Source organism: Coptis chinensis, chromosome 8 (genome assembly GCF_015680905.1).
Source record: "Coptis chinensis isolate HL-2020 chromosome 8, ASM1568090v1, whole genome shotgun sequence".
Classification (NCBI taxonomy): domain Eukaryota; kingdom Viridiplantae; phylum Streptophyta; class Magnoliopsida; order Ranunculales; family Ranunculaceae; genus Coptis; species Coptis chinensis.
Window position 1 is genome coordinate 55,068,258 of NC_141463.1, and position 19,652 is coordinate 55,087,909.

General features: G+C 35.6%; 2 protein-coding genes and 1 long non-coding RNA gene across 45 annotated transcripts; 1 reads left to right on the forward strand and 2 right to left on the reverse strand.

The window, feature by feature from the left end:
- The first annotated feature begins 2 nt into the window (after positions 1-2).
- On the forward strand, positions 3-11,035 carry LOC147482002 (uncharacterized). The gene is made up of 16 exons (XM_086579153.1): positions 3-259; positions 350-551; positions 2,164-2,193; positions 2,962-3,084; positions 3,182-3,334; positions 3,610-3,683; positions 3,798-3,993; positions 4,845-4,931; positions 5,628-5,690; positions 6,321-6,395; positions 6,520-6,570; positions 7,313-7,390; positions 7,479-7,613; positions 7,872-7,979; positions 8,745-8,810; positions 10,416-11,035. The coding sequence occupies exons 1-16, from the start codon at positions 3-5 to the stop codon at positions 10,818-10,820; spliced, it is 2,103 nt and encodes a 700-aa protein (XP_086435279.1). The 3' UTR covers positions 10,821-11,035.
- Positions 10,991-15,974, reverse strand: LOC147482003 (uncharacterized). Of its 43 annotated transcripts, XR_015204065.1 has the most exons (11): positions 15,333-15,420; positions 15,162-15,242; positions 14,625-14,696; positions 14,401-14,502; positions 14,207-14,281; positions 13,445-13,699; positions 13,079-13,152; positions 12,433-12,630; positions 12,168-12,342; positions 11,778-11,865; positions 11,258-11,552 (listed from the first exon to the last, which is right to left on the reverse strand). XR_015204065.1 is itself a non-coding variant. In XM_086576588.1 (5 exons), exons 1-5 carry the CDS (start codon positions 15,346-15,348, stop codon positions 13,618-13,620), a joined length of 354 nt encoding a protein of 117 aa, XP_086432714.1. In that variant the 5' UTR covers positions 15,349-15,959; the 3' UTR covers positions 13,232-13,617. The 43 variants fall into 43 exon arrangements, 3 of the variants coding, with proteins under 3 accessions (XP_086432714.1, XP_086432715.1, XP_086432716.1); XR_015204036.1 differs by lacking the exon at positions 15,162-15,242 and adding an exon at positions 10,991-11,085 and having other exon boundaries at positions 11,494-11,552; positions 12,433-13,152; positions 14,596-14,674; positions 15,333-15,959; XR_015204035.1 differs by lacking the exon at positions 15,162-15,242 and adding an exon at positions 10,991-11,164 and having other exon boundaries at positions 11,494-11,552; positions 12,433-13,152; positions 14,596-14,674; positions 15,333-15,959.
- A 239-nt stretch (positions 15,975-16,213) lies between these two features.
- On the reverse strand, positions 16,214-17,520 carry LOC147482004 (uncharacterized). Its single transcript, XR_015206846.1, has 3 exons — positions 17,507-17,520; positions 16,517-16,770; positions 16,214-16,435 (listed from the first exon to the last, which is right to left on the reverse strand). It is a non-coding gene; the product is annotated as an uncharacterized LOC147482004 (long non-coding RNA).
- Positions 17,521-19,652: the final 2,132 nt, after the last annotated feature.

Consider the following 19,652-nt stretch of genomic DNA (forward strand, 5'->3'; position numbering starts at 1 on the left):
GAATGGGAGTGTTCACTTTTGTCTGCAAGAGTTCTGGGAAAGTATGGAGTGGAAAGCAGTATTCAGGAGATTTAGAAGCATCAGCTTCATCAACTTTTGAGTTGCAGAGGAAACTTGTTCAAGCTGCTCTTTCTGCTGACTCATCTGGTGGTGTTTCTTCTTCCTTTTCTCTTGTCACTCCTTCTTCTGCTGTCTTTCAGGTTATTGTTGGCGGTGGTGGTGGTGGTGGCTTCATTGGAGGTGGTGGCTTCATTGGAATGTTTTGTTTTAAGTCTTAGTTATGTGTAGATATTTAACCCTTCTTCATCTGTTGGTTCTTTCCCTCAAGTGCAATGTTATTTTTGTACAGGTTTGAAAAGCAAGATGGAGTTGTTTTGATGGCTACAACCAGAAATCTGAAGCAAATAGATCAGGCCCTACAAAGGACTGGTCGGATGGATAGAGTATTTCATCTTCAACGGCCAACTCAAAGAGAAAGAGAGAAAATCTTGCAAATTTCTGCTAAAGAGACTATGGACAAAGAACTAATTGATTTTGTAGACTGTGGAAAGGTAATTATTTGCATATTACTGTTAAATAATTCAGAAAATGCTTTTATATGTCAACTCCTAATTTTTTTTTCTTTTTTTTTGTCAAATCATATGCAATTTGTACTGTAAAATTCTATTTTATTTTTCATCCTTTTCAGATAAGAAGCTATTATAACAACTAGCAGATTATTAGCTAGTATTAATATACTTGTTTGAAAATATGTTTCATACGCTATTTGGCCTGTATACTCTATTTGGAAGAGTTTTAACCTGATTCTGCCATCCTTATGCAGTGTTCTATGCTTCCTTCATGGATGAAATTTACTCACCGAAAAATGTGAAGAAAGTATAATACAAATAAAATTTTAAGTGGTCAGGCAGGGGTCTGGTTAATAAAATTCCAAGCACATTTGTTTTCCCCAAACCAAACTCCTAACATGCCAAACTTCGTTACCTTTTGCAGAGTGAATCACACAACTTTAATTTAAATACGTAGAGTCTTCATCGTATTGAACTTGGTTATGGTCATCTCTTATCTGATGTATCGACTTAGGGAACGGTTTTGCACATGGCATTTTATCAAGCTTCCAGTTATGAATAAGGAGCTTAGAACTCATGTCCTCTGCTGGTTGTGGGACTTCTTGTAACAAAAATAGACATTGCTATGGCAGATTTAATTTATCAAATGCTTTGCAATTATCATGCCTTTGCCATAAGTTCATAACACCTTGGCAAGCTATTAATTGATCTCATAATATAGAATTAATCTTTTGTCTCTCTCAAATTATATATATATATATATATATATATATATATATATATATATATATATATATATATATATATATATAAAATATAAATGGTAGAAACAAAATCCATGTCCATGTACAAAGAAGTAGTTTTAGGCGGTGATGTTTGGGATCTTCTTGACGAAGTTAATGATTTATATGGGAAACCTTATGCAAGTACTCACGAGAGATAAGTGCAGTTTGTTCGATAATTTTTTCAATTCTGTTTTATTTATTACGCATATTTTTTTAATCAGCAATATCTTATTCTTTTGGAATAAGCTTAGTTTCTATTGGTAGATTTTGATGTAGCTCTTTGGTGTCTGACAGGGTGTTCTTCTCTCTGGTCCTCCTGGAAAACACTTTTAACTAGATTTTTCTTTTGATTGGACCCCTTGATTAGAGGTTACCACACCTTTTAACTAGACCAGTATACCTGTTTTCCAAGGAATGAGGAAATCTCAGAATTTAACAGGGATCTCTTATTTGAAGAGGATAGCTGCTTTAGTGGTTTGTAGCTTCTGTAGTATAAAGATATGGTAGTAGTATTTAAGGCCTACTAGTAGTTTATTGGTGCTCAGCAAGTGTAACTAGTTTCTCTGTAGTCCTTAGGAAGTCTTATATCTATTCTGTTTAGGTATTTTGATGTTTCATTGATTGAATTTTTCTTTTCTATATTCAATACTTCCGTAATTTTCAGGAAGCCTTCATAGCTTAACTTAATCGGAAAACTAATCTTTCTTGACTTTTTCTGTTTTTTTACTTTTTATGATCATTTTGTTTAAATGGCAGTTTGCACCTCTTGATACTCCTGCTGCAGTCGATGCTTTCCTTAAATATTGGAGTCCAAATGTGTTCGTGCTTTGGGAAAGAAGGTTTGGCCAAATCTCATATTGGGTGCCTAAAGAAAAGGCGTAAGTGAATATCGCAATAATAATTAGTGCCTTTATGTGGAATTTGAAATTGAGGATAACCTGAATGTGGGCAGATATTTTTCCTTTAGAATTCACTTTCTCTATTTCAGTGACAAAACAATTGATCACTTTTTAGTCAATAGAGCTTTAAAGCAGAGGATACTTTGAGTATTTATCAGTATGCCACTTTCATGATATTAGATTACCAAAAGTTTGTAATACTTAGCATAGTCCACTCCCCACCTCCTCCTCAGCCTCGTTCCTGTCCTCCTCATAAGCATATTACCTTTAGATCCTTTGGTAAATAAAAATCATTCCAGTTGGTTTTTTCGTTTGATCTGTGCATTTGGATTGTTGACTCTCTCCTTTCATCTCTTTTTTTTGGTGATCGGTAATTGTATTTGTTTTAATCCTGGCAAGTTATGCTCAGGTCGTGCTGGCTTTGTTAAATGCCCGGGTTTCTTCCAGATCTTGCAAACTTTGGTCACAGCCACTAGCTCTACCCTTGATTTCGTTGATCTATTGCAGTAGTTTGGATTTTTATACATTGGCAACTCTATGAAGTATTGGATTCCAGATGATGGCATATTCAGGATTAGCTTTTGTAGTTGCGGCTATGTGTCTTAGACTCTAGTGCAGATGCTGTTATCTCTTATCTGACAACCAGAAGATATTCTATATTTTTGGATACGTGGTCATTCTATTTTCCTTTGTGATAATATTTATCAGGTTCGTGAAATATTGGAGCTCTATAGAAGGATATATGAGGAGTATCTAGCAATCCCAGTTGTAAAAGGGAAGGCAAGCGAGCTTGAAAAGTTTCCTGGTGGGTTTTATACAACAACTGTTGAGGTGACTCATGATAGTTTTGTGCAACTCATCTACTTGTTTCAGTGATTACTATAAACTATGAGCTTTCTTCATCTCTGTTCTGATTATATTTTGGCAGGCATTTATTCCAAATACTGGTCATGGCATACAAGGTGCAACATCCCATTGCCTCGGTCAGAATTTTGCCAATATGTTCGAGATAACCTTCGAGAATGAGATGAGAGAGAAGGCTATGGTCTGGCAGAATTCCTGGGCGTACAGCACTCGAACAGTAACTCTCACACAATTTCTTTTGTTATTTTTTATTTCACATAATTGCTTAGGTACTTAACAGTACTGAGTTAACCATCTCTGTGAAATTTTATAAAGGCATTGGATGAGAAGCACTTCTACTGATATTTTCCGACTGTCCTAGAATAGTTAAAAATTGAGTGTGAAAACCAATAGACTCTTCGTCAGATCAAGAGTTCATTTAATATAGAACTTATAGAAGTCTGATTCATTCTGAAAGTAATTTATATCTCCTGTTCACTTAGCTGTTTGTAGGACTGTTCATTCTTGTATATGAAGAGACGAGATGTGCATTTGACAATGATCACAACATTCTTGAATGGGCTAAGGTTTGATGCTCTATTGTACTTTGTCATTAATTGACATGCTTTCAGGTGGAACACCTGGGTGCTCTGGAAGCCATATTTAGCCATTTTAATTCTAATGCAATTTTGTGTTTTCAGGCAAACAATCATGGATCCTTGCAAATTATATGTGAGTATTATCGTTTATGTTGTCCTACCAGAGGAACAACACTTGCATTCTGTCCTCTGGAGCACCTGCATCCTTTGGAATTCCACAGACCTAGTGAAACAGTGCTACATGTTCTTGGGATTAACCATTGATTTGAAATCCTGCAGCAGTCTGGAGTTTGTAGAGGTAAATTCCTATATTTAAATGAGTGTACCAATGCCAAAAATAACAATTTAGTCAGTTGTAAGACAAATGGATTCACCCCTAAGTTCTGATATTTTCCCAATGAACAGAGGTGCATGTGTTGGTTGTGACTTGTGAATCTGTGGTAGAGCATTGGGTATGAAAAGTAATATTATGCTCAAAATATTTTGGAGCTAAAAATATTTTTATTTCATAATACCAACAACGCGCAGAGATATGATGTTATTAAAAAGATTTTGATAAGCTCATCACATATCTACTATTGGCATATTTTCAGTGAAAAAACATATTAATTGGAGATCAGGGAAAGCACAATAGATGATAAATGTTTTTCAGTAATGATCCTATACAAGAGAAGTAAAAATTAGTGGAACCTACTCCACAAGAGTCATATGTCCAAAGCGTGTATGTAAATGCTGTTGGTTTTCATTTATTGTATTATATGTTTATGGAGTAGGTTCTGTTTACAAACTTTTTATGCAGCACTTCATACAATGCCCCCTAACAAGGTGATTTAAGGGATAATTTCTTGATTTCACCACCATGGAGATCATGTCTATATAATATCAGCTCATTTACAAATAGCTAACCTCTTTTTGAAATTGTTCTCAACTTACGAATTTTTTAACGGTCCAGTAAAGCAGATATTGCATCCATCTTTCTGGCAATGTCAAAAAATGTGCAAAGGAACTGATTTTTGGGGTGATGATTTCCATGGAGTATCATACTTAAAAATAATTCAGCCTTCGATTCATCTTGTGGGGTGTGGGAGGGGGCATTGTATGTACATTTATGTATGTATTTCTGATTTCACTTCTCTATGATATTATCAGGCACGCAATGCAGTATTAGCAGAGGAGGCAACTGCTCTATCTGTGTGGACAGTTGCATGCTTATGTGGCTTGTTGCGCCTTGAACATGTAATTATCTGCTCTATCTCGATTGACAAAACCATGCCCTATCATCTGACCCTAGGGAAATAGTTATAATTGTCAGCCTTCTTATGAAAACCAGAAAGTATGTCTGTATGATGTCATTATTGAGGGTAATTCTTGTGGTGTTCACTCCTCGGATCAGGTGATCCATATACATATTTTAATCAGCTTTGTTATAGCTTCTTATTTATAATGGTATAATTCTTCAGGTTTATCTTCAAGTGATTATGCATCTCCCAATTTAAGTGTATACAGTATACATGTAATTTTTGATACTATATGTAGAGTAATTGGATTGAAGTTGAAATCGTTTGTACCTATTCTTGCTTTAAAACTTTCACTGAACTTTTTGTTTAAATTCATATTGTATGCTTAGGAAGAAGGGAAAAAAAGTCGTGGAGTAGGTTAATTTGAAATTAAGTAACTGTAGAAGTTAAGGACCAATGTCTAATTTTGCTGGATTATCTGAAACATTTGTTCATTGCACACGCCTTTTTCAGCGTTTCATGTCAAATCTAAATAAGTTTTCAAATGGGTGATTTTTGCTTTTGAATTCTTCAGTTCCATAGAAAATGATAAATTATGTTAAGACCAAAAGAAAATTGGTAACAAGAAACCTTTTTAAATCTGATTCTGTAAGCGTGCCCGTTTACATCCTATGATTGTGTTTGCATGTTTCAGGTATTGACAATGTTAGCAGGGGCACTTTTGGAGAAGCAAATTGTCGTTGTCTGCTCTAACTTGGTATGGTTGAGTTATGACATTGACTTCATGTGAATCCTCCATGTACTTATGGTTTTGTAGAAAGCCTGTCCACTGTAAACAAATGTGGAATAAGGAGTTACTCTGTTACTTGAGCGTGTAGGAATTGTTTCTTGGCCAGAGGTGGAAGATTGTAATGACTTGAGTTTTATGGCTGATTGACTTGGGGCTCATTGAGTCCAGCCTTCACCAGTAACATCTATGTATCTAACCAATAGACGTCGTCTTAAAAAAAGCAGTCAGCAGTGCTATGAGCTTTATCTATGTACGTGAAGTCTGTCAGTACCTATCAGCCACTACATTTTTAGAAATTCAGTGCAGCAAACCAATAATTTTATCTCCACCACATCCACATCCTCCTAGCATGTGTGCCTGCTTTTTTCCTCGCTCTGTTTTGTTCTGCCATCACTGTCAAAATTTTATACATGAATTGAATTCTAAATTCAAACCCATCACTTCATTGAAAAGAGTGAGATTTTATCTGAGGCGTGATTCATCCAAAACCTTGTGATTTTATTGTTGGTTGTGCTGATATAGTTTTGAGTGTATCTACTGCCCTTGCATATTAGGTGCTTTTAGATAAAACTTATGGATATATTGTTTTTTTTTCAGGGAATCTTGTCTGCTTCAGTTCTCTCCGTTATTTCTTTAATCCGGCCCTACCAGTGGCAGAGCCTTCTAATGCCAGTATGGTACCTTCTTCTTTATGATTCGTGTAAAAAATTTCTTGAACAATTCGTTGTAATTGTAATGTGGAGATTCAGGTGTCAGTATATCCTGATAGTCTATAGCATCTTGTATGAACTTTCAGGTTTTGCCAAATGACATGCATGATTTTTTGGATGCACCAGTCCCATATATAGTAAGATTTTCTAACTTCCTCCTTTTTCTTAAACATCTTGTATGTACATCTTGTATGTAATATGTTACCCGCAGAATCCTGCATTGTTTCTTATTTTACCTTGTGGATTTGTGGAGTTCACTTTTTGTGTTTCAATACTCTCAAGGCAACTTTACTGCCAATCTTGACAGTTTTAAGCTATGCTGATGGGTCTTTTTCTGGCACTGACAATTATAGAATTTTCTGAAGTGCGTCTAAAGAATTTTGAAGATATTATATAAAATTCATCTAGTTTTAAACTTAGATGTAGCACCTAACACTTTCAGTAGAGACAATCTTTAGGAGAATATGATATTGAAAGAGGAGAATATATAGACATTTTGAGTATTGCTTTCATCAATCATCAATTGTTTCAACTCCCTCTTTAACATCTAAGAGATGACTAGCTGGAAGTCAAAATTCGTAAGGGCAAGTGGATTCCTTGCTGTGCAAATAGGTCTGACTGGTTAATTTAGTACTCATTCTAGCAGGTGCATTGGTGCAAGCATCATGGTAGGTATTCTAAGATCTATACAGACAACGTAGTAGATACCGTGTTTTCCGGAAGCAAATTAATAAAGATCTTTTTTCAAGTGAGAATTCCTATGTTTAGACTACCTAATAGAATCACTGAATTCAGAATCTTATAATAAATTTGTTTTGTATTGCCTTCGGTTTCTAGCATTATTGTATATGAATGAGAAATGTTTAGAGCTCCTTGTAGGTTGGTGTAAAGAACAAAACTGGTGAAGTACAATCGAAGATAGGAAATGTCATTCTGGTCGACGCTAACAAGAACCAGGTATTTAGTTTCGTCACATAGTAGAACTTTCATAATAAATAAAATTTTAATTAACAAAAAAAAAAAAAATTATACTTGTAAAAATCAGGTGCGGTCTCCCACTTTACCTCAATTGCCCCAGAACAAAGAGTTGTTTAAGTCGTTGAGTCCATACCATGCAAAGCTTGTTGGAGAAAGCTATTTAGGAAGAAGACGACCTGTCTTCGAGTGTACAGATGTTCAGGTTGGCTCTTAACACAATACAAAGTGCATAGACGTTATTGACTGTGAAATGCTAATAACTCTCTCAATTGCTTGCTGCTCGTTATTCGGTCCCACAATTTGTTAATTTTTGAAGAGGAGGCCTGGGGATAGAAACACAGGTGCAACACACGTAGAAATCAGGACGGAACAATCTGAACTGCGTCCGAATTTGTTCTCACATTTAGGACTTGAAAATTTGTTTGGTCGCTTATATACCAATTTTTTTTTCTATGTGCAGATTGAGGCTGCGAAGGGCTTCTTAGCTGTTCTAAGGTCTTACCTGGATTCTCTTTGCTCAAATCTCCGGTCTCATACAATTACTAATGTGCAATCTAATGATGACAAGGTTGGTACCCCCCCCCAATACCAGTAGCAGAAAATGTGTCTCAGTTGAAGGGCAATATGATTCCTTCCTCGACTTTAAAATTTCTTTGTATTTTCTTGGGCCACCATCTGTTCACGTTCTTTCTATTGGAGAATTATTCAGGTCATGTGGTGTGATTGCCCATAGTCTATTCATAAAGTTAATGAGTGAGTGGTGAAAAACTTGATATTCCATAGTCTCATCCAACAGGACATTCTCCTTCGAAGCATTAATGATCTTTGGAAGAGAAACATGACCGTTATTAAGTTTTGTTCTTTGTGTGGCTGGCCCTGTGTCAGCAAGAACATTCTGAGGTGGCCTTTGTCTTAGCACATTTTTTTGTAATAGTACTTTGGTAGATGTCCAGTATGGCTTGTGTCATGCTAGCGGGGCGTTGGTACATGGGTCTCTCTCTCCAAGTGAGAAAGTGCCTCTGAAGTTGTGGTTCCTTTTTGCTGCTTGGTCTTGGTGGTTGTGTGCAGCTAGTCATTAGGAGCCTAGGTGATTAAGGAGCTGTGGTCTTTCTCTCAGATATTTTTGTCTTTAGGGGAGCTGTTCCGTTTTGTACTGGGTGTGTCGCATGTGGTAGATTAGTTTTAGGAGCAGAGATTTTTTTTGTCACTTTTGGCTTTGTGTTTTTTCCTCTCTTTGTTCTTGTACAAAAGAAAAAAATGATTATTTGCTTCTCCATTGACAGAATTAACAGACACTATACACACTTACGCCTGCATTTCTTTCCACTATCAGGTGTCTTTACTCTTGAAGGAGAGTTTCATTGATTCATTTCCAAACAGAGACAGGTCTTTTATGAGGGTAAGCATCTTAAACAACTAGTTTTACAGGTCTTTTAAATGATATAAATTGTACTTAAGCGTCTGTTTAAATAGTCGGTTCTTTGAAATTTACTATCGCACTTCATACCAGTTTGTATATTTATACTGCAAAAATGTCCAAAAATCTTGATGTAACCATGCTAGAAATAGACATTACTTTGAGATCTCTTACAGAGTCCTGACCCTTCACTTAGTTCCTTACCTGTAGCGGTGTAATAATAAAAAGTAAAGACTCTGGACATACAAAAAATCCGACAAGTCATTGTATAGTTGAAAACAACATAAAAGTTGGTATTGTTACTAATTTCTTTTTATGTTGAACAGCATTTTGTAGACACACAGCTCTTTTCTGTACATACGGATCTTGTTCTATCCTTCTATCAAAAGGATTAGCGTCACCATGTAAAGGTTACTGGATAAGTTATGGGCGAAGTACCTAGAGCGCAAGCTCTGTAATTTAGACAAGTTATTTATGAATTATTGATCCCCAGTTAGGGGACACAGAGAAGTTTGTTTTCCCAACCCTTTGCAAGTTTTCCTTCATTCCTCTTTTGTTCAATTATATGAAGAAAAAAAGAGAGGAAAATGAAGGAGTTTAGTTTGTTAAGTCCAAGTTCTACCTAAACATATTTTTGGTCTCTCTTCCACGATGAATTTAAAGTTCTTATTATCGTAGCATTGGTTTCATGGATTTGTCCTCATTCTCTTCGTATAATATACTCTTCTTGTTCCGATTTGAAAAGGCCTTTTAACCCGTTTCATTAGTATTGTAGCCTTGTAGGTGAAAGGGAACTAAGTGTTGTACGATATACATACATTAATCTCATATATATTTTTTGAATGAGATTGTGGAATTATTGTTTATATTTAACCAATCTCCCCCATTCCATCAAAAAAGAACTTCAATGCCCATGCTGCAAAATAATAAATGAACAGGGATTAGTGATCTCTTTGTATAGATAATAATAGGAACTCAAAATGAAAATATATATAGCGAGGATAAAATATACATAGTAGAGGCTTTGATGCTAGCCAGTAATGCACTACTGACTCCTGCTTTTTGATGCTGTCTGCTTTTTGTGCTGGTGTTCAATTCACCTCATTAGGAACCAATCCAAAGTGTTCCACCCCACCCCCACACCTCTCTTTTATGCATAGATTACCAGTTTGTATGTACTCCACTACTCCCCTTCTCAAATTATATTAGACATTCCATTTCTTAATAGTAACAAAGAATAATAAATCTCATAATATAATTATTAACTATATATATCAGTTGTATATGATCTGTACTGAAAGTAGGTGTCAAAAATTTCTGGGCTGATAAAACGTACTACCATAGTTTAGTTACTACTGCATATATATTACATCAGATTGCCATTCTTCTTACCTACTGATGAGTCCTGACCAGTTCTTGGGCATTCAAGAGCACTTAAGCCTATTAGACAGGATCTATTTCATTTGTGGCTTTACGTTACCTAACAGTATGATGTCATGGATGTATTCAGTTCAATTTTGCATTCCTTGTGTAAAATTCATGTGATGATCTGAGAAAAAAATAACTCGTTTGATGATTAATTTGCAGGTTGGAACTTCAGTTCATTGTGTTTTTATGTTTTTTATGCATACAGGTGGAGGAGAACTATATACATGGGGATCAAATGAGAATGGATGCCTTGGAGTCGGTTGCACGGAGGCCATCTATGAACCAGAACGAGTTGAAGGTCCATTCTTGAAATTTTCTGTGTTTAAGGTATCTTGTGGTTGGAAGCATACGGCTGCAGTTTCTGGTGGTAAGGTTTTCACATGGGGTTGGGGAGGATCACATGGAACATTTTCTGTAGATGGACATTCCCCTGGTGGTCAGTTGGGACATGGAGATGATATCGACTATTACGAACCAATGATGGTAGAATTCGGGAAGAATGTCAAAGCGTTGGAAGTATCTTGCGGATTCAATCACACAGGCGCAATACTTGAATACGCTTAATCTTATACAAGAAGCTGCAAGAAATGGTATAGTGTTGTTTCTGACGAAGAAAGGAGTTGGTATTTTCCTCAATTCTTCTTTTATAATGTTTAACGTGTTTAAGTACTCATTTCTTATAGAGCTCGATGGTGTAACATCATTATACTTGCAAATCTAACATGGAAACTCAGTTCTGTAATGAAACAACTGTTATATGGTAAATTTTGTTTAAACCATCAAGCTGAAGTCTTGTGATATGAACGCAGCCATTCAAAAGTCGAAGTCACTGCTCAACACGTTAAATACAGAACTTGATATTTGGCTAATAAAAGTATTTATGAAGCCGCTTCACCATACAGATAGTTCTGATATAACAGCACAAATCACATTAGTCTACAAAGATATGTATTTCTTCCCTCAGCAACTACATGTAACCCAACAACCATGAGAACCAAAGATCAAACGAAAATACAGTCTTTTCTAGTAGATATGCAATAAGTTTCTTCAAATAGATTACAAGAAATTGAAAGTTTTAACCATACAAATTGAAAACCATTCAATGGAGAACATGATTTTCTCACTTGAGAACAGAAGTACAATAATGAAATTCTATTAAAACTAGCAAAGAAAGATTTTGGATCATAAAGCGGATAACATTCAAGAGAAATCAGAATGCATCATATAGTGATCTCACCTGCATCAACTTAATACTCAGACCCGATTTAGCTGCCTCAAGAGTTCCAAAGAGTGAACCTGCGGCATATGATGTGTCAGAAAACGAAGCAGAAACACACCCTCACCCTTCCCCCCCTGAAGCAAAAAGCATAGAAAACGAGCACTATTTCCATTAGTTCTATCCCTCTAACTATGATCATAAATCATGTACATGATAAACTACCGAAATTTGTATGACAAAAGGTTACAACATCAGATCCGCATGAGACAAATTGAACTTGCTTTAAAGTTGTAACAGCATACCAAATATGAAGTAGAAGTCATCAGTAATCACGTCTTTCGCTAAATTCTTGATGTATAAAACTGTAGCAGAACTCCCGGCTGAATAGTTCTGCATAAATGCAAGAATGCGTAACTCAGTAAATATTTTTCATGCAAATGGTACTTAGATCTAGACTCCACTGCATTTTGAAATGTTCTGAATTTCTCCTTAACCTTTAAGGATTATACTAATGATGCCTTAGCATGAAATTGACATGGGTCTCTACTATGACTGATATGCAGGCATAGATATTTTTAAGGGTGCCCACCGCCATCCCAAAATTGGAGTTACACAGAACTCCATTATTTTCTTCGATTATACACTGATGAATTTTTAGCACGTTCAAATCATATTCTTTCAGTTTTCGATACCTTAAACATTGGTAGTGATAAGATTTCTTCGAGGCAACAACTTTCCTCTCTCTATATCTTCAGTTGTTGCAAATGGTTTTAGCTCCATGCCCTCTTATTCTGGCTCCCCTGATTCATTCGTGTTGTCCGCATCATATTTATCTTCATTATGTATTGGTTTAGCAGCGAGTTTGATCTGCATCCAAAAAAAAACAAAAATTAAATTACTGATATATATTGTTTAACTAAAGAATCTTAATTAACTCTTCCGAGGATGAGAAGCTACCTGCAGAACAGGGCTATTTTTTTTTATCATCGGCATCTCTTTTGGAGCTAACGTGGCTAGTTTCAATCCAACATCCTCATGAGACACATCTTTATTTACAGTCGGCCCTACAATAGTTTCTCCTCTGCAACGCTTTCGACCACGCTTTGATTTACTATGAGCATCGACGAGGCCGCTTTTGTCTTCATCCTCATCTCCCTAAATTTTTGGGCATGAAGGTGAACATTCCTCTTACTCCTAAGCTCAGACACTTTTTTCTTTTGGTAATCTAAACTCAGAGACTTAATGCCTGTAAGTATACTACTCGCGACAATACAAAAGATAAAATGTTCCGAGAAATAAAATCTGTGAATTCTAATCCTACTGTACAAAAATACATAGCAAATGCACAGTTAAAATCTCAAACACATTCTTTAAGTGGTAATAATGGCCCAACTCAAAGGAACAGAACCTTTAAACCAGTAGCTGCTAATGTGTTCATCTCTAGAGGGCTTGTTTATCTTATGCATTCCGACCAAGATTTGTAAGTTCTTGCAGTTCACTAAAAATTCAAAAAACTGAAATCTACACCAAATCTGCAATACTCTAAAGTTTGTTTCTACTTTAAAGAAAATAATGTATGTAACTGAAGCCATAAATTTAGTACCTCCACTGTGAAGGAGTTGTCACTTTGGAACTTGTCCATGATACCTGACTCATGTTCTGATAGTAGGCAACAACCTGTAGAAAATATAGTAACAAGGAAAACAGGGTTCTAATGCATCAACACTAAAGAAAAACTATAAACAACAACACAAAATAAGGTCAACAACGTACTTTCTCAATTTCTCTAGTACAGAATGAAGAATTAGAAACAGGAAGTAAACAGCCAACAGTGGGTCACAACTTGCAACTAAATCATCTCGGATATATTGTAAAATTCAAGAAGAAAGTATGTACAGAGTAGGACATTGTCCATTCAACATGACCACTATGTAAAACTGTAAATTGGAGATTTAGGCTGACGCTCTACCTCATTATCCTTATGTTCTGCCTCTTCTTTGCTATCCTTGTGGCTGCTGTCCTCTGGCACACTTTCTACCACTTTGACTTCCTCTTTTGAGGACGGCTGATTGTTATCTGGTACACTTTCGTCCCACTTTGACCCCACCTTTGGAATCGGCCTGGCTGTCGTCTGGTATACTTTCACCAACTTTTAAATCTTCTTTTACAGAAGCCCCTTCTCTGAACTTCTGCCGCACATCCAGGAAATCGTATTTCTGGTTCCCTGAATCAAGGTTAACCAGAAGGTTAAAAATTCAACATGAATGACGAGGTCCGTAATCTGTGTTTTCTGACATAAGTACTGCCTGGATGGGCATAATATGTACAGATTGGAAAGAAGGAACAGAATCCATACTGTGATCCTAGACTTATATAATTAGTTAGTAAGGATTCCAAGTGATGTATGCAAAAGGGTCACATACAATAAAGTAGATTGAAAGAAAATGTTCTGTGTGTAAGACCTAGATCGAGTTATGTTAACGTTCTTCCTAACGTACTGATTGGTTTAGAAAACAAGAACCATCTACATTTTAGTATTAGTCAATGAAGAAGGTGAGAACCAAGATCAATGGAGTCAGCTTCCAAGAGATGTTCTAGCTTATTTCATATTTGTTTTAAGACACTAGCTTATTTCATACATGAGGAGGCGGAAGCAAAGAAGTGGATATGCCACTGCAAAAACTAGGGAAAAAAAAACAAAACAAAAAAACGTAGCAATCTAGTAACAAACCTTATCTGGTTTGTTAGCTGCAAGAAGCACATTTGTGAGACCACGCAGTACTTCAAAGTTAATAGATTCACACACCTAGCACAAGTGAGAATACATTTGTGGGATCTGGTCAGAATTCAGAAGTAAGCCAATACTTTTGATTTAAGCAAAAGCAAGATTTGTAAACTTAATCTCAAATTTCATAAACCACTGACAGATGCAGAACTCCTATAGGCAGCAGCACTCCCTTCATAATCCTTGAGCTCATATTTAACTTCGCCAAGTAAACGATAAACATCAGGATCACTTGGCTTTTCCTAAAATACAAAAGTAAATTTTTTGGAAAGTAACCTCCAGAACTGTCCAAACAACTGGATATATATAGCAAATTCTACTTTGGTTCTACTCACTGATAATTGAGAACAAGAGCGGAGCAAACCTTGGACAATTTCTCAAGTAGAGAAGCAGCTTGGCCATATTCTCCTAATTCTGAAAGGGTTACAGCAGCTGCCTGAAGACCATTATTCCTTTAAAAATTAAATCCACACTAAGGTACTTACCCTCAAAACTTGGAAAGAAGAAATTTGTACTGTGTTAGTTGTAGGTGTTAGTTGTACTGTGTTGTCTGCTAATCGCATACTGTAGGTTTGTCAAAATAACATATTAACAAACAAAATATTTCTCAAGGAAATTATAACATTAGAGTTTATTTAACCTGAAAACCTGCAGTGGAACTGTCCAACAACTACTAGCATAGCTGCTTAGTTGCTGAAGTCCTTTAGCTTAATCAATAAATTTTAAGGATATTATTATTAATTTAATAAATATAAGTATTGCATAGATTTTTTTTTTAACACAAATGGTACATCTCACGTTTTTCTAAAGGTCCAGTGAAGTACAGGGCACTCCTAGGTCAAATCCCTGCTAGCAATATCAAGAATGAGGGTGTAAGTGTTAGTACAGATATAACTTAAACCTCAAAGCAATTTGGAGTTCTTTGTCTTCAGGATCCCGCCTCAAACCCTCAGAGAATGCATTTGGTGCCAAGTTGAATTTTGCACTTCCGCAGTATAGATTAGCAAATCCCCAGTTGAGATATGAGCACATATTTTCAAGGATGATGGAAAGATTAAGAAAATTCACTCACTTTTAGTGTAGCCCATGCAACTCCTTTCCTATAGTACGCCTCCGGCCAGTCAGGTCTTAGCCTTATACATGCGTTGAGAAAGCTGTGGAATGCAATTGGATTAGGATTTTGATTGGAGGTAGACTCCTATGCTGCAGTGCTAGCGAGTAATGGTGGCTCTATTACAATGGACCTGTAGAAACAGGAGGAATGATAGCAGGCAACAACCTGTAGAAAATATAGTAACAAGGAAAACAGGGTTCTAATACATCAACACTAAAGAAAGACTATAAACAAACAAAATAACTCAAATTCAAAAATTATAATATTGTACTTATTGACACTAATGAAAGACCACTAAAGAGGACTATCTGTCCAAACACCTAACTGAAATAAAGACAACATAAACTAGAAACTTCTTTACACCAACGAAATAAGTCTTAAGAAACCAAAACAAGGAAGTAAAACTGCTCCTATCCAGTCCATCAAACTCCACCACTACCATGCTTTTTCCCTCGGGATTCAGGAATTGTACCAACAACCTTCTTGTATGCATCAAAGCATGGTTGAAAATATGTTTCCCAATCACCGTTAGTAGGATAATGATAGTCAAACCAGAGCTTCACAATTTCTGGCATCAGATAGTTTGTTTTGAGCTTGAGCTTTAACATTTTGTTCTCGACAAGCCCAATACTTATAACATTAGGGCCATTTTTAGGGATAGCTGATCTCAGTGGGAGAAATGTGACGGACTTTGCCTTTGAAAAAAGACAACGGCAAGATGATACTTGAAGCTGCAAGATAACCAACCGTGCATCTTCATAAATTCATCCGTACCATATTTTGAAAGGTTCTCCACACAATTTTAAACCCATGAACACCAACATCTTTACATACTCTTGCTTAAAGCAACTCAACTCTACCAACAAATCTGTTTGTACTTTTATCCAATTCTCTTTACGATAACCCAATGCTAAAGCCAAGGCTATAAAACCACCAATTCCATCTCCCATTGATTCTTTAATATCCAAAGTGAATGGCCTCACAACTTCTGGAACTTTATCCATATAGTGAAAGTAGCAATGAGTATAGGAAGGTATTTCAACATCCCCGAGATACTCTACCTACAAAAAACATCTCACTATTCAACAATTTTTTATTTTATTAATTCCTACTTAATCATAAAAACCTTTACACGAATTTACCTTCTCTTTTCTTTTCATTGCCTCCTTCATCAGTCCAAGAGTGACGGGTGAAGCATCGCTAGCACCTTGATCTGTAATATTTGCATCATTTGCAAATTTCTATTTTTCTTTAATCAATTGAATTCTTTTCTCAATATTGTTGATATGAGACACTATGCCAATAAAAGCCTCATCAAGGTACTCTTTTATTGCATACAAATTCATCTTCAGACCAGCCACCTCCTCCTCTAGTCGATCCATTGGAACTTGGAAATCTAAGAGAAAAAATAAATAAAGAAACATTTAGACCTAGGACAATATCAACATTGCATATACTATCTAGCGAATTTTTAGCACTATAAAATTGTTAACTAGTTACTCTATTTTCATAACTTATTGAAATTTTCACGGGAATAGTGAGCTAAGTATAGTCTATCTTTCACTCTTAGAATATATTAGTTATGTCAGGGACGAACATACACCGCGACCGAAGTTGCTTGATTTCTTTCGTCGTTTTTCTAGTCTCAAATCATGCTAAAAACAACCTTCCATCCAAATATAAATTCAATAACGTTTAAAAGTGAGACAAGATATGTAAACATAAATAAAGGCTCTCTTTAAACAAATTACAAGAGTCCTACTCACATTCTCTCAAATCAATAACCGAAAGGAACAAGATTCAAAGATAACATCATTCTTGATGCAGGCAGTGAATTCCCAAGGGTTCATTGACATAAGATCAATTCCCGGACTAGAGACTACAACATATAAAACTCAACTCAAAAGCATATGAACCAATTACCATGGTCAACGTCTCTTGTCAAATTGGTCACTATAACATAGACAACAAACTAAAAAACCACTTACAGAACTAGATTACATTTTTGGGTAATATGCTATGGTCTTACATGCATGAATATCGAATAATTGCGAGAATAATTTATAACAGGTGTTCATTAACTAAACATGAAGAACTAAAGCATAAAACATATAGAACATAGAAAATATTACCTTTTAGTGTTGACCGCGAGCTGAAAAAAAAGAAATAGAGAACAACTGTTGACCGTTGATGGTTGATGTCTCTAATTGGGAGGGGAGGTAATAAATGGAGCGGAAATAGAGAATGTGCAAAGTGGAGATCCATTCGAAAAGTGGAGGGGGAACATGGTGATGTGGGGGGTTTTGGGCGTGGTGTGTGCGGATGGTTTGGGCGTGGTGTGTGGGGGAAGCCGCGAAAATAAATTATCTAATTTTTTTTTTGAAGTTTTGAAATTTTGAAAATTCGATAAAAATGAAACAAAATTGAAAATTGCACTTCATCCGAAATGTGGGTAACGGGCAAATCCACATGGCCCAAATTTTTCCATATCTCTATCTCTCTAAAACGGACGGCGGATAACCCATGGGTTAAAATAAAAAAAAGCTTTTTTTAGTCCAAGTGTCGGACATTTTTTTTTTTTTGGGACTCTCCAACCGCCATTCCCATAGGCATGACGCTGGGGACATGGATGCCCGTCGACGTGTGGTTTAGGGCAAGATCTTGATCAACTAAACTTAAGCCGGGTCAAGACGCAAAGGCCGACGCGGGTCAACATGGTCAGGACGCGGATTTTGACCCAAACAAATAAAAAATAAATCAAAATAATATTAAAAAACTAAAATTTTTCATTTTTTGTTTTATTAAGACTTATGACATGTTTTTAAAGTTTGATTAGGAAATATTAAACTTAATTTTGTGGCTATTTATCTTTAATAGTTTTGAATTTATAAATGTTGATACATTTAATTTAGTTTTTAATGTTCAATTTATATAAAATAAAATTATTAATATTAATTAATTTCCGCGTCCTTTGTTGCGTCCGCGTCCTACATTTTTGAGATATAACCGAGTCGTCCGCGTCCGCGTCGGTGCAACATAGCTCCACACACACCCAAAACCGAAATATAACGGTCTATATCGATATTTCAGAGATTCCAGCTTTTTTGAAATAGTTAAAATTTTAATATATATATCATTATATATCGATATATATCATTGATATATAACGACATATGTCGAATTATCTATCAACAATAAATATAATCGGTCAAACGAATAACAAGTCAATCGATATATATCAAATATATCATATATATTGCTAATATATATCAATCCAAGTCAATCGATATACATTATTTCCATATCATGTACCCATATTTCGATATATTGATATATCGGACGATATTTTCGACCTTGGTTGAAGAGAAAAATAACTAAGTTAGGGGTTCAATAACATTTTTATTTGACAATTTTTGGTTTAGGAGGGAAGTAAAATCAGCTTATGTGTTTGCTTAATAACCCCAAATAGATATGAATAATGATTGTCAATATGAATAGTGATTGCTCATAACTTATGTTAAGGTATGAGCAGTGATTGTTCATACTCATATTGAGGTATGAACACTCATTATTCATACCTAAAATAGATATAAACAATGAGTCTTCATATAAACAATGATTGTTTATAGCTCAGGTTAAGGTATGACCCCCCTCCCCCCTCCCCCAAATAGGTATTAACAATCATTATAGGTAGGAAGAGTCATTGTTCATACTCATAGCTTATTTTAATGTATCGTATGAACAATGAGTGTTCACAGCTCATTTCATCCTTAAACTAGAATTTAACCCGCTCTCATACTCGAGTCATAATTAAATGAATACATGTAAATTTAATTTTTACAACAGAATTACCCTTTTTTTTTCTTTGACATTTAAATTGAACTTGTTAGTGTCATTGTGATACCCTTAATTGAATATGCCTTAGAAAATCTTCCTGCCCGGGAATATGTATTGAGAACAATTTGTTCATCCAGAAGCGGAGTGTACATAGACTTGTTCCAATTCCTCATTCATAGCGTGGATGCCACTTTGAAAACATTGATCTTCTAATAAGTTCAATTGTGGTACTACTTCAATGTGTTTTGATATTGGCGTTCATGCATTGGCATTGAGAAACCACTTAATAGAAAATATGCAAGTTACATGATTCCTTATATATGAGCATGCTTCTAGGAGCAACTTTAGAAATACCATGAATCCATGATTATATTCCTTGATATGTACTTTGGACGTTGAACACCAGTGATGGAGAAAAGGTGAGTTGAAATCCTTGATCTA